At 38.5% G+C, this 15,926-nt stretch overlaps 1 protein-coding gene across 1 annotated transcript in view; it reads right to left on the reverse strand.

Moving 5' to 3' along the window:
- Positions 1 to 9,339, reverse strand: part of LOC126357124 (splicing factor 3A subunit 3) — a 56,344-nt gene extending 47,005 nt beyond the window's left edge. Inside the window, exon 1 of the mRNA XM_050007426.1 lies at positions 9,107 to 9,339. Coding sequence (XP_049863383.1) covers positions 9,107 to 9,202 — 96 coding nt within the window. The 5' untranslated portion in view covers positions 9,203 to 9,339. The remainder of the gene's footprint in view (positions 1 to 9,106) is intronic.
- Between the last annotated feature and the right edge of the window lie 6,587 nt (positions 9,340 to 15,926).

A 15,926-nucleotide genomic window follows, 5' to 3' on the forward strand; every position in this document is an offset into this window, starting at 1 on the left:
TTGCAAACGTTTATTCTCAAAAATATATTTTTTTTCTTTTTAAAGAAAGAAGAAATTGAAACTAAAAGAACAATGCTTGAAACTAGATTTCAAATGGGTCAAACAATACAGGGTACAAGAAGTTTCTATTATCTTTAATCAGCTTCAGCCAAACAAGTGAGTTCAGACTGGGAAATTTTGTTGAAACAAAATATTTTTGTGACTATCCCAACTATTAAAACTAACCTACATTTTTTTCTTTGCACGCATTTATGAGAAAAACTGATGGCTGGGAATGGTTCTGGGTTTCAATGAAGGAAGAGGGGACTATCACATTCTTTTTATGCACTGGACCGGCATAAACTCTCTTTTGGCCTCAAAAAGAAGACATATCGCCTGTTTCACCAGCCCATCTTCTATGTGTAATAGCTCCTGCAAGGGTAGCATCTCAGTTCGGCAGATCATAAAAGATTGATGCTAATTCGCAAAAGGAAATCATCAAAACATGGAACAATTTCAACGATTTATTGTATAAAAAATACCTTAATGGACATTTAAATGTAATTATTGTACTGATTGCTTCATATAAACTTAGCATAATACTTCAACTGAATAATTATTAAACTTTAAAGTCATCAAAAACTCTTTGTACAAAGGATTTGTTTGAAAACGAATAATTGCCAACTCATGTATTCAAATGTAAGTAAGCCTAATTTGTAAAATTCTCAATGTATGTATCTTTTATTTTAAAATAACTGATACATAAAACTTGAGTTCATCTGGTATTTTCATAGTTGTATTGACTTCAAATATTTAATTATTGTCTCAAACATCTATTTCACACAGTAAATTACAAAATTTGACTCCAATTTGTTATAAAATTGTTACAACTCAGGACCCCAACAATTTTTTGACCATTTGAAAGGTAATTTTATGCAGTTTTCAAAAATACTTGGTTGTATTAGGTTATTTGGGGAGAGATTTTAGCTATTCATAATTTTCTACAGCTACGTCACGATTTTGAAATTAACAATGTTTTGAGTTCAGTACAGTTTTTCAATATGAATAAACATTATAAATGGGTCATTCCATGTCAATTCAACCAATTTGAGAAAATGTTCCAGCTGATGGTCTCAGATTTGGCTGAAATTCGGCACACCAATGCTACTAAGTGTGGAACACTCATGTACAAAATTTTAAGTTCCCCTGTCAATTAGTTTCAGAATTAAGGCTTGTGAAAGAAGGTGGCGTGACCTGGAAATTGCAACCCCCAAATTCAAGTCTTAATAACTTTGGAACTATTCCGCACAGTCCAGTGAAATTTTTACAACACAGTAACATCCACTTTAGAGAACACACTCTATGAATCAAAACACCAACATATTTCTGAAGGAAAATAAAAAATTCCAAAATGTGATTCAAAAATGCAACATGTTAAAAGGTACATATTGCATGTGCCCTCTATGCTAAATATAATTCACTCAAAAAGGGTATAAATTTTTTGTGGTACGCTTAATGTGGCCTAAACACATGCAGAACTCATCATGCCCGTATCAGTTACAAAACTGAGTTACATGGCACACGAAAATACAAAAATTTGAATAAATACCTGAAAAACATGGATTTTCGAAGTGTAGTAGCACAAAAGGGACAAGTGGTATCCAAGCCAAATTTCACACACTGCGTAAGTAGACCATAATGATACGCATCTCAAAATTTCAGAATGTCATTGCAAGACATTTGTGTACAATGGAAGTTGACAGATGTATTTGGTGATGTGGCCATTGCTCCATAACACAACATTAAGCTTACCACAAAAAATTTATACCCTTTTTGAGTGAATTATATTTGTCATAGAGGGCACCTACAAAACGTACCTTTTAACATATTACAGTTTTTAAATCACAATTTGGAATTTTTTATTTTCCCTCGGAAATATGTTGTTGGTGTTTTGATTCATGGAGTGTGTTCTCTAAATGGATGTTACTGGGTTGTAAAAATTTCACTGGACGGTGAGGAATAGTTCCAAAGTTATTAAGACCTGAAGTTGCGTCAGAAGATAGATTGCCAGATGCAGGTTGTAATTTTCGGGTCACACCACCTTCTTTCACAAGTCATAATTCTGGAACTAATTGGCAGGGGAACTTAAAATTTTGTACATGAGTGTTCCACACTTGGTAACATTGGTGTGCTAAATTTCAGCCAAATCTGAGACTATGAGGTGGAGCCCATGGTTGAACTGACATGGAATGACCCAAATCGGATTTTTGTAGCTCTATCAGTTTCAGTGTTTAATTTAGAACAAAATAGTGAAAATTTCTAGGTTCTAGTTTCAAAACTAACAATTTTGCTTCAAATTCTGTAAACACATGCATGGTTTCGTTGTCTTAATTGCCCTTGGAAATACAATTAGCCTAAAACTTTAAACGGTGGTAACTCAAAAACTAATTCTTACAATTGGATGAAACTTTGAATATGTTCTTGTCTTTATGCATACAATTCAAATATAAATTTTTGTAAACATCTATGACAGGTGGGTGTAGGGTCCTGGATGACTTAGTATGGAATGACCCATCAAATTTTCTAGGAGATAGTAAAATCGTACTGGTACTCACAAACATAATGTATGAGCAACTATAAACTGGAAATACATGGATCAGAAAAAAGTTACCAGCTATACTACATAATACACAGAGAGAGTTGCTGGAACCTAATGAATCACCCTCATACTTTTTACTGCGAATGATATTTCTCACTCTCTGAAGAGCGTACACGGTGTTTGGTTGGATGTGACAAGTTAAAGATGTGTGCCAGAGATTAGGACTCAAACACGGTTCCATGTATTTATTTGGACAGCACAAGGATCTCTGCTGTGAACTCCATGTTTTCCAGTGAGCTGAATTAATATAAAATTAGTAGATTTCATAAAACTGAAATGACGTTTTAATGAGTGCCACCTCCCATCTTCTGACAAATTGGCCATCATCTAGACATAATTCCTATGTTTCACCACAAGATGATCGAAAGTTACATTTATCACAACTAGTACTTTATATTAACTACTGAGGTATTTGATAAATCAAGATGAGAAACTGGGTCAACGGAAGGGCCCGATTCCACCCATCGGCTTTGACCCGTGACGTAAGGCTGTTGTGATGCCCTTGGTGGTGCTCTCTGGTGGTGTGTTTGTGGGTTGCGTGATGTGTGGTGTTGTGGGTTTAGTTTGTGCTTGTGGTGTGTTTGTAGGTAGCGTTTTGTTGTGGTTGGTTGTGCTCTTTGGTGGCATTTGTAGGTTGTGTGTTACGTGTCGTATTGGGTTCATTTGAGTGGTAGATGTTGATGGGTTTTGTTGTGGTGCTAGTCTACATTGGCCGTATTGTATTGATAAGGTATTTTTGCTCTCAATCCTCTCACAATTTTTGTGCGCGTGAGGTAGGTGTTAGTGAGAGGATGGTGCTTGATTGGTATTCTTCTTGTCATGAGGTTTGTTCTAAATATATATTAAACACAGGGGTAAGTTGGGTGGGCCTGGGGTTGTTGTAAAAAGTCACAGTTTGAGAGGAGAAAGTATGCGAGGGGTAAGCCCGTGGTTGGTTTAGGGTGTGTGGGGGGCTGGATGTTCAGAATGTGTTTTTAGGGTTGTCGAGGGGTGTACAGAAAGGGAGTTTGCGGGTTTGATTGAGGAATATGCAGAAGTGGGTAGCACTATAGTTTCGGATGTGTTTTCTTCTTGTAGGGAGTTCGGTTAGCAGGGGTACCAGCATTTAGTAGTGAACCACAGCGTCAAGTTTAAGAATTATGAGAGTGGGGTCTGTACTAATACTATACAGGGTTGTGTGGTTTTTTTGTTTTTTTTTTTTTTCCGAGGGGGGGGGGGGGTTGTTAAGTCTGCCATTGGAGGGGGGGGGGGGGGGAAGAGGTGCTCTTCTGACCTCCAGACTCGTTTAGATGAGTACTGTTGGCGGAAGAGTGTCGCTGAGGGCTATTGTATTTTTAGGGTTTTTTAAAGGGCTGTCAGTAGGATGTATAGGCCGAAGGTTGTGGGTTTGTTAGGTTTGGGTTGTAGCTGTGAGTGGTTAGGAATTTGAAGTTGCCGCTGACCTATACAGGTCAAGGGAAGTGATTGATTCAAATTTTGTTGTTGTAGGTTTTTTTTTTTCATAGGTAGGAACGATAGTAGAGGGGGTGCTAGTTTTGGGTTTTATGATTTGGTATCAGTAGTTTCTGTTGACCTATATAGGTCAAGGGTAGTGATCGATTCCAGTGGATATTGTTTTTATTTGATTTTGGCAAGGTTGTGGTTGTTTTGTTTCATTGTTTTTCTCGTTTTGTTTAGTGGCGTGTGTTTATTTTTAGTTTGTCCCCATCCAAAAATCCCCAACTTCTCCCGATTTTCCCATTAGTTTCATTATATTTTTCGATGAATATGCGTTTGAAATGTTTTTCGATCTATTTTCATGTTTGTTGTGATGTGTACGTAATGACATCATAGGCACAATATGGGAGTTGTTGTGAATGGTTGTTTCCGTCATTGGTCAAATCAGACAGGTGGAATCGGACACTTCCATTATCCCGAGAAACTTGAGATAATCAAGAATGATAAAACAAATGATGCTCATGATAAAAATATTACACACTTTATTGTTATTACACATATTGATGTAAACTGGTTTACAATGTTCAAAACTCTCATCTATCTGAAATTGGGCAAGACATAAAGAAGAATTATTTATCAACTCAAGTCTTCAGGGAACATTTTGATTCACTGTAACTGTTAAGGGAGGACTGGGTGTCATTGTATGAAATGAAGAAAGGCAGGAACTAACAGGAGAGAGGAGACATTTATTTTTAAATGTATACACACAAGAAAAATTAACGAGAAGTGAAACTGTTTCTAAATACAAATGTATGAGAAGTATATGGCAAGCTGAAAACTACAATACAGATTGCAGACAACGCATTTGTGGGAAAGCATAGGAACACTGGATAAAATATCATTGGCATAGTCCATATCAATTCAGGCAGGCTAGGAAAAAATCTTACCATCATAGTGCAGGATGTTATTGAATTCAGCATATATTAAAAAGAAGAACTAAGTAAAGAACACGAATTTTTTGTTTTCTCCAAAAAAATTTCTGCTCCAAGATACAGCCCTCCAAAGATGACACTGCACACACCATTTTGAAGATGCAAATTTTGGAATTGTTTTAAAAAAATACTATATGTCTGGAACAGTTACTAGATAGCGTGTTGGTTTTTTTTATTTGAAAGTTAATTGCTTTATGATTACAAAGAAATCCTCCACTTGGGCTTATCTGTCAAAGTTCTTTTACTATACTGTTCTGAACTTTTTTATAATTTGTGAATTTATTTTTTCGAAGATTCCAATCCATAAAATTTTGATTTTTTTCTGTTGATTTGTACCACAAAGTTCCACATTCCCTGAGAAGGAGAGCTTCCACTTTCAGGTTGAACAGGTTTTATAAACAATTGAAATTTTTGCATACACAAAACCTGTTTTATTACCACATCATCACATAACCTAGCCTTTCTAACACAATTTTAGTTTTGAAAGAGGAGAAAAAGATGCATTTTTCAAGCATTTTAAATGGTTCCTAAATGTATGGGAAAGGTCCAAAGACTTAAAGGTTTCAATTTATACAACTTCTATGCACTGTTTTGTACTGAAATTAGTCAGTCAATGAATTAAAATTGTGTTCCACTGCTTCAGCATCTTCCTTTGATACAGAGGGATGCCTTCCTGTTGAACCAATAGGAACTGGAGCACTTACAATCTTCTAAACATTGTGAACAGGAAGTGAGCAATCATGGCGTTGTTGCTGTCCTTCAGCTGGAAACCCATATCCAGCAACTGGCCATGTGGTACATAAAGTTCACTACAACATACACATAACTGGTGCCTACAATCTATGCAATCCATCAGTCACAGTCATACATACATGCACAAACACACCCCTTCCCAAGTTGTGAATCTGAGTATTACCCTGCTGTTTCTGAGGTGTTGGCCAAACGAATGAAATTTCTTCTTTCTTGCTCTTTAAAGTGCGTGTAATATCGGTTCGCCCATCACTTTCAGTCCAAAAATTTGTCTCCTGAATTCCTTTTACAGCAGTAGTTTGTTTGGACCATTTTTCTTTTTTCTGTTAATGGAATTCTTTGATTTCCTCTTTGGACAAAAGAATGAGGCTGTGGATGTGTAACATTTCACGACTCTTGTAAAACCCTCAGTGTTCTGAATCACAGCGGTATTTGGTCTGAAAAGATTATGTTTTGTAGCATGGTGCTCCAGCAGGCCTCCTGTACCATCACAAGGCCCCTTCCTGTGACAAGTAGCACTATATACCCAGTCAGCTGGCACAAGCAACTTAATTCAAACAGCTGGTAACAATTTTTAAAAGGACTGGGAGCACCATTAGAAATGATGATGACCTTCTCTGCCTGTGTTTGTAGTGGAAGAGTTTTGTGCATTGCTAGCAAAGCATGTGTTGAGTCACGTTCTCTGTCATCACTTATAACTGCAATACTTGTGGTCTTGTTTTGAAAATATGTCACTCCAGTAAAAACTGAAACCTGGTCATCACTCCAATGATGCCTTTGTACCTCTTGTGGGAGAATTAGAGATCAGTTCTCAGAAAATCACAGTGAAGAACTAAACATAGTTCTTCAGCATGTACACACCCTTTTACTTCTGCAATGTGTTGTTGCAATTTCTTCAGATGCTGGTGATTTACTGTTTTCACCAAAGATTTACAAAGTCCATCAACAAATCTGTCAAAGGCAACAGTTTTCTTATTTAGTTTATCTCACTATGTAGTATGTAATGACAGCCCTTCCTTTCCAGGGCAGTCACCACATTCTTGAAACAAACAAGTCTCTCGCTTTATGTCACAAACTACTACTGACTTCACATGTGCAAACAAGGTGTCATATATCATGTGCTCCACTAAGTTCTTCAAAGTTACCACACACAGTTCAAACTTCGCACTGTACACGCATAAACAGACCTCTCTAGGTGGGTGTGGAACTACCCACTTAGGTAGTAGAGCATAAAATTTAGATCTTCCAACAAGTGAAGTTGTAGAGCTTTTTGACCTTTAACTGGTATAGTTACAGTGACTTTTTTCTTGGCACTCTGGGGAGAACAGTCCAATTTATCTTCCAGATAAAATGACTGCACTATTTGAATTTGAGCTGCTTCTACAGGATGACCACAAGAGCGATCTGGCCTTCCAAAGACTCCTTTTACAGACCTCAGATTTCTTGATGTGTCTACCATGCACTTTGATACTGATGGAAGATAGTTCAAAATTGTTTTCTCTGAAAATGCGTCCGGAATAATAATTAAAACTTGCACCTTTTCATTCAACAGCTGAATCGATATTTGTGAAAAATTCCTGGCTAGAGGTCCAAGAGTGCTTTGGTTCATTTTCTTCTGAAGATGGAATTTCTGCTTTGAAGAGTGTGGTCAGTTTTGCTGTAGTGTATTCATCCACAGAGTTAGTAATTTATCTGTGCTTTCTTGATGCATAGAGTGTATGGCTCGATTTCACTGGCCATAGTTTCTGAACAGTACTAACACCTATTTCTGTAGTTGACTGATTCACAGTATTTATTTTTTCTTAGATGATGCAAAATCTGCACCATGGGAGGCTTCACCTTGTTCAGATAGTATCATCGTTGTCATTCTGTCAAAACATTTAGAACACAAAAAGTTGACACTGAAAACATCTTCACTTTGAAACAGAGTATTCAAATGAAACACTTATCACCAATCTGAACAAAGTCTGTTTTTCTGTTTGTCTTATATATCACTCTGCAAATAGTTAGCACACTTCACTCTCCTGTGGCCCCCAGACAGAAGACATTTCAAACAGTCACTTCACAAAACAAACTGTAACTATGCCAAATACAGCGAAAAACAAACACAAACACACACACTTTCCACAAAAAGCTAATGACACTAACGGGTACAAGTGCAGGAAATGGGAGGTTTTAGGTGGGGCCAAACTAAATATAAACAAATTTAGACACCCACCCCCATACAAAACGACGAAAAAAACCGACATCACAAGACTCCCAAAATACCACTAAACACAATATCATCTAGAAGCGCAGATCTCTCTTGACCTATATAGCTCAACTGTAGCTCTCGATCCCATAAATAGGGATCGAACACTTCCCTTGACCTATATGTAAGTGTAAAATTCCCAATGATTTTACTTATTGGCATGTTAAATCTTTTACTGATTTAGTCTCACTTGATTCTTTAATTTCAGTCATTAAATATACAGAATCGGCAACCATGTTTTTTTAGATAAATTAAATATTTTTAGACACTTTCCTGTTCATTCTCAACTGATTAGAAAACAGCTCCGTTTAATATTACAGCGACACGTATTAGGTGTACATGTGCCATCTCACAATAAAGAGAATAAGAAAATGCTTAAATGTCAGTTGGTTAGTAAATTAATAAGACATACCAAAACTGTGAGTTGAATACAAACAATCCCATAAGAAAAGACAACCACTCATTGCACAGAAGAAACACCGAACACCAGATACGTGTGTGGGTGGCCTAAATCAACGACGGTAACAGTAGACAGGTGTGTAAACAAGGAGTTGAGCGCCGTATCTCGATATTTGTATAAGAGCATTTTACCATTCTTTACAACAAACGTGTAAATGAAACGGAAATTGTAAATCAAAACAATATCAAGGAGGTGGAATACTAGTATTCGTCTCCATATGAAGGTGGATGGAAAGAACTACAGCGAGCCAACTGTAAATGTGTTGCTGCCTATTGCTAGCACGTACAAGCATCACCCTCTCTTTAGGTGATGAAATTAGTCACTTCTGCACCCATTTAAATCGACTATTTTTCTCTCTTATAGAACGTTCCCTGTTAACTAACCCACAATTTTTCTGCTTCGCAAATTATTAATTCGGGTTCATATAGACCTAACACATCGGAAAACATATTTTACAAGAAGGATACTATTAAACCTTATCTTCGATTTCACAGCACAAAGTAGGATTTCTTTAAGTGCTGTAACAGTCTAAGGCCGTTTCAGAAACTAAATATACAAATAACAAGCATAAAACTCACGGCGGACTTCTTATGCAACATTTCTTTGACCATTGCGTCCATCAATCGTTCTCGTTCTTCATGGTATCTCCTCTGTTGTTCAAGAATAGTTTCCATATTTATTAACTGCAGAAACTAAAAGCACAAATTGTAACAACACTCTATTCCATTAAACTCAACTGGGTTGACAACATCAACAAATCAATGTTACAAAACCAAAGATTCTTAATTACTCCTTACAACTCAACGATGTTAGAAAATAAGGTAACTTGGTAAACCAAAGATCTAACGATCTCTGTAATCGACTATTTAAGTAGCGTCGCTAGTAGTTACAGTGGGATAGGATGCGTCTTTACATGTAACTCAAGTAACGCCACTGCAAGTAGTGTGAACTACTGTTTCCAGGTGCAGATTAAATTCTAACAGCGGCGTTTCTCAATATGATGTTCATCGTTCGTGCATGTCCGTCATCGTATACGTTTGGATAGTACAACGACAGTCTAGATTGGGTTGCAGCTGTTATGACTAAATTTGAAGAATAGAAATTACGAATACTGAGTGCAAAACTGTATCTTGTGCAAATAAATAACATGAATGTCTGAACTACACTGCCGAACACGGTGATTCATTCGTAACACTGCAACAGATTTAGAGTTTTTGTGCTTCATGAAAGTTAACAAAAATACAATATGACACATTGATTCTGCCGTTAAATAACGCTTAAGCCATCAAATTGGCATTTAGACCTTCATGATCCACTAAAAAAAGACGAGCGTAAATTCAATGGTGATTACACTGACGGTCCATAAAATTATGACAACCCGTTCAATAGCACGTCGGTCTGGCTTCAGAATTCGGTGATTGGACGTGGCATGGATTTAACAAATCCTCGGTTGGATTCCGTAAGTACACAGCAACAGATGTCTACGTGCAGCTCACGTAATTCCCATACTTTTGAGGTATGTTGGTTTGTGGGTGTGGACCTAGCATCCAGTAGCGTCTCAGATTTGTTCCATTAGGTTCAGATCAGGAAATTTGAACTCAGACATTTCATCTTTCACTATCATGCTACTCAAACACATCCCATTTCCAGCTCAACAGAATGTCATCTACATTGTATCTTTCACAGCAAGTGTCTTCCCCTCCACTCCACCCTCTATGAACACACTTCATCACACCATTACCCATCTGCACTTTTCCAACTTGAGTCGAAACGTGAAAAAATTAAGATATAATTAAAAAGCAGTATCTCTCATTTTAGATAACTTGGCGAAAGGAAATAATATAATCTCAAAATCTTGATTATTTTACCCTGATCCATCTACACATGAAACAGCTATTCATCCCTACAATATTGAACGTAACAAATATTTCACAATACACAACGTACATTTATATGTACCATATCCTTCTATTACTTAAATTATCATACAATGCAGGCTTTTGTGACTGGTATTTGTGACCAAGGTGTTTATTTGTTATAAGTAGGGACACGTTAATTTTCCCAAAAATAGAGTAAAAGTGGAGGTTTTTTATTAAGTAATGCGACATTGACAATTTTTATGATATCTCGTTAAATGTACACTTTTCCCATAAAAATGTTTTAATTCTGAGAACGAGATTACCAGTACTAGTAACTGACAGTTATTGAATTCTGAAATAGCATTTTGTCTTTTTTTACCCTGAGGTTCGTGTATATCGACTCTCCACTCCACTCCATCTACAGACCACAGATGGCCCATCGAGACCATCCGACCGCCGTGTCATCCTCAAATGAGGATCCGGATAGGAGGAGCTTCGGGTCAGCCCACCGCTCTCCCGATCGTTATGATGCCATTCTTGACCGAAGCCACTACTATTCGGTCGAGTAGCTCCTTAATTGGCATCACGAGGCTGAGTGCACCCCGAAAAATGGCAACAGCCCATGACGGCCTGGATGGTCACCTGTCCAAGCGCAGACCAAGCCCGACAGCGCTTAACAACGGTGATTTCACGGGAACCGGTGTATCCACTGCGGCAAGACTGTTGCCCCGAGGTTCGTGTATATGCTAAAGTTAAAATGACAAATCATTTCCCACATAACAAAGTATGATGTGCTATCAAAACCAGTAACGAAATCGCCAAATAAACACCGAATTTGGCAATAAACATACTTAATTTGGCAATAAACACACTTGTTTTAGCAATAAACACACTGAAACTGGCAAACAAGTACAATGAAATTGGCGAAAACACCGAATTTCGCAAAAGCCACACCCATGTTTGGAAAAGAAACATAGAATCTGGCAAAACAGTAAGATCAAATCTGACAAAAAAGGTACCCGAATCTGTCAAAGAACATAACACTGAATCTGGCAAAAAGTTGAACTGAATCTGGAAAAAAAGTAACACCATATCAAGCTATCAAAACACTAATACCAAATTTAGGAAAAAAATAGCATCGAATTAGGAAAAATATAATACCAAAATTGGAAAAAACAACATAGCAAAGGAAAAAATTACATTGAATATGCAAAAAATGGAGAAACTGACAAAAAGAATTTGGCTACTCCATAGCAATAAATGTGGCCCAAGTCGGCAAAAAATTACACTGAAATTGGGAAAAAATAACAGCAAATTTCTCCAAAAAATTAAGTGGCTTTTTTCTCTCCCTAGTTATAAGAGAATTAGGATGTGATCAAAAACATGTTTCTGTACTTAATGTTTTGTCTCCTATTGCTGCAGATATCTTTAGAGATAGGAGTTTCAAACTTAAACAAACTTAACAAGCCTGATTATTTATATGTATTGAGTCGTGATGTCATCAGAATGCTACCTAAGACCACAGAGTCGTGTCAATGTGTCTTAGGAAGCACGCAGTGGAGAAAAGTTAACATTATTGCAGTAAGTCCTACAACTTGTCTCATTTCAGTCCTTCTCTTCTCCTGTTAATGTTGTTTCTGTGCTTTTGAAGGACAATTTTCTGTTAAAGGAGTCTTTTAAGTATAAACTGTTCCTGTTATTTTGTAGGCCCACGCTGTGGGCCTTCACTCTAAATAAAGAAAATGGCGCCAACTATTCCCTTCTGTAAGTTTCGTAATACAAGTCGATGGGGCTCTGCAAGCTTAGAGAATTCGTCTTGTGGAGCTTCTTCAATTTTGAAACTCCTTATTGCTTCTCATGGTGTCTCCAGCATTAGAAGACGAAATGTTAGCACAGAAACATGTAGTGGACCAGGGCCTAATACCCACAACAGAAAAATTAATTACATGAGCTTTTCCTCTTTCATGTGTGTGTAAACTGGTCGATTATTTTTTTAAAAAATCTTTATTTCCTTCTCCTTCATAAGATGATACACCTACTTTTTCCTCTTTACTCCACAAATCATTTTAAATTGTGTAGGGAAGGATACTTTTTACTGATTACACATTAAAGTTAGTTCCTGTTACATTCGTGAATGCAGCGATTGAATAATGCCACTCTGCAAGCCTAATGGCATAGAGGGCTGAAGAAAATCCTTGGCTTCTACACTGATAGATGGATACTGGAGTTTTCCAAGCATGTTCTAGAGACATAGAGACATCTCACTAGGGAACAGCAGAAGAAGCTACTTGCCATTCTTCAAGAGTTCTTTGAGTGCTTCAATCTACAGGTGAAGAGCAAATTAGACAAATCAACGGCGAAGCACCAGATTAGCACTGGGGACCAACAAACAATAAACCAGAGCATACTGTGTGGGCAACAGAAGGTCGAATAAATCGCGAAGAGGGAGAGAAAATTATGGAGAATGACATCATTCAGCCTTCGCAGCGCCCATGGTCGTCACCAGTGGCCCTGGTCAGAGAAGGAAGGTAGTTGGCGCTTTTGTGTTGATTACAGGAAGCTTAATAAGATAACTAAAAATGACATTTACCCTCTTCCACGAATTAACGATACACTAGATTGTCTGAAGGGGGCTAAGTTTTTCTCAACCATGGACATGTACTCAGGATGCTCGCAAATCTAAGTAGCTGAGGCTGATCGTGAGAAAACTGCATTAATCATCCCTGAGGGCCTGTATGAGTTTAAGGTAATGCCGTTTGGTTTGTGTAATGCACCAGCAACTTTTGAACGGATGATGGATAATCTTCTACATCACCTGAAGTGGACGATGTGTCTTTGTTATTTAGATGACATTATAGTGTTCTCAGAGACATTTGATGAACACGTAAAAAGACTGAGGACCGTTCTTAAATGTCTCCAACAAGGCGGACTCAAAGTTAATCCAAGAAAGTGTCTCTTTGGAGCAAAAAAAATCCAAATACTTGGACACCCTGTGTCAAACGAAGGTGTGAGGGCAGACCCAGAAAAGATGAGATCTGTAACGGAATTTCCTATTCCTAAAAGTATTTGAGATGTGAGAAGCTTCCTCGGATTATGTTCTTATTACCGTCGTTTAATCAAAGACTTTTGTATCAAAGCCAGGCCACTCCAAGAGTTTTAAAATCCAATGCTAAATTTATCTGGGGTCGTGCTCAATGAGATTCTTTCGATGTGCTGGAAAAGCTCTGACGACTGACCCTGTACTTGGTCTGTATAATGACGAATCACCTACATAACTACACACAGATGCCAGTGGGTATGGGATCGGTGCTGTTCTGGTGCAAATGTCGGATGGAAAAGAGTAGGTTTTAGCCTATGCTTCTAGGACACTTACAAAAGCCGAGAGAAATTACTCAACTACAGAAAGGTAATGCCTTGCTGTGATCTGGGCCATGGTAAAATTTCGACACTATCTCTATGGAAGGCCATTCACAGTTGTTACAGACCATTTGTTGGCTGACAGGTCTTAAACATCCAACAGGACGACTCGCCAGGTGGGCACTACATCTTCAAGAGTATGACATTACCACAGTGTACAAAAGTGGAAGAAAACACCAAGATGCCAACTGTCTCTCGAGAAACCGTGTGCAAGACCATCAAGACTTTGACGAAGATAGTGACTGTCTCGTTGCACTCCAGGATCTCTCTGCTGAGCAGAAGAAGGACGCCAAGATATCTCAAATTATGCTTGTCTTAAATCAGTCAGAGGATGTGAAAGGACAGTTTAAGGTAGGTAATGGATTACTTCGCAAGAAAAACTTTGATCCGTTTGGAAAGAGATGGCCACCAGTGATGCCTAAACACACGCGCTTAGCTGTTCTACAGGAATTCCATGACACACCTGAGGCCGGACATTTAGGATTTATTAAGACATACGATAGGATTCGCAAGAGATTTTTCTGGTCAGGTTTATTTAGGAGTGTCCGCCACAGCGTCGCACTGTAGAGAGTGGTAGAGAAGAAAGGCAGTGCCTCAGAAACCACCTGGCCGACTCATACCAATTCCACCAGCCGAAATGCCTTTCCAGCGAGTTTGGATTGAGCTCCTCGGACGATTTCCAACGTCTGCTAGTGCCAATAGATCGATTATTGTTTGTACTGATTATCTGACGCGCTATGCCATTACAAAAGCCGTGAAAACAGCCAAAGCATTCGAGGTAGCCAAATTCACCGTTCAAGACATTGTATTAAAACACGGTGTCCCAAGGTCGTTAATTACGGCTCGAGGGAAAGTTTTTTAATTGAATCTTGTGACAGAGATAAACTGTCGGTGCAACATTACTTATTACATGACGACTGCCTATCCTCCGCAAACTAATGGGCTTACTGAACGCCTTAATAAGACCTTGGCCGACATGCTATCAATGTTCGTCAGTGTTGAGCAGAGCAACTTGGATGAGATGCTACCTTTCGTGACGTTTACCTACAACACCGCCAAATAAGACAACACAGGATTTACGCCATTTTTCCTGGTGCATGGGCGAGAGGCGACGACGACGATGGACACTATGTTTCCGTTACATCCTGATGACGTGGACGACGACTACATCTGCCAGGTATTAACCAGAGCTGAGGAATCTCGGCAGTTTGCTCGACTCCGCAGGCTGCAGGCTCAAGAAAACAATCGCCGAAGGTATGACGCGAGCCACCGCCGTGTCTACCAGCCTGGTGACCTCGTCTGGATCTTCACTCCTTTTCGGAAGATTGGTCTCTCTGAGAAGCTCCTCAGGCGCTACTTTGTGTCTTATACGATTGTAAGACAATTGTCTGATGTTACTTATGAAGTTGAAGATTTCGACCCCGACACAAGACGATGAAAGATCAGAGATACGGTCCACGTCCTTCGAATGAAGCCCTATAAGGATCCTGTATGCCAGGGTAAATTCGATGCTCCAGCGACAGGCAACAAGCGGAAAGGTGACGAAGAGCATAGCGGCAAAGGAAATTCTAAGATCACCGCCAGGGCGAACATCAGTCATCGGGAGTCGGAGTATGCACGACCGATGACTCGTTCCCAGACTAGGAGGACGTAACATTGAGAACCTGTCACAGAAAAAGAAGAATAGCGCTGTCACTGTGGTGTAGCAGTTATGATACTAGACTGTTGTCTGGAGGGTCGTAAGTTAAAAACGCACCTGAAGTGCAAAATTTTAATTTCTATATTCGGTTCGAGGACATTCTAGAAGTATCCACAAGTATCAAGAATCATTGTACATGAATGTTCTGTAACTATATATACCATATGTGTTCTGGCTGTAGGCAGTTCGCTCCACCCACTTGTATGTGCAAGTGCTGAATATGCCTTCGTTAAGTGAAGTTAGTGTTCGTCATTCATCTAATAACACCTTCTCTTCGTGACATTATTAAAAAGTATTTACAACTTAAGTACTTCACTTTCAAAGCATTCGTCACGGGTGGTAAATATGAAAAAAGGTTGAACTGCTGTGTATGCGCTTATAAAATGCACCATTCTTTAAAACGTGGCATTTTACTGTGAATAA

The sequence above is a fragment of the Schistocerca gregaria genome, chromosome 1 (assembly GCF_023897955.1).
Source record: "Schistocerca gregaria isolate iqSchGreg1 chromosome 1, iqSchGreg1.2, whole genome shotgun sequence".
Taxonomy (NCBI): Eukaryota; Metazoa; Arthropoda; class Insecta; order Orthoptera; family Acrididae; genus Schistocerca; species Schistocerca gregaria.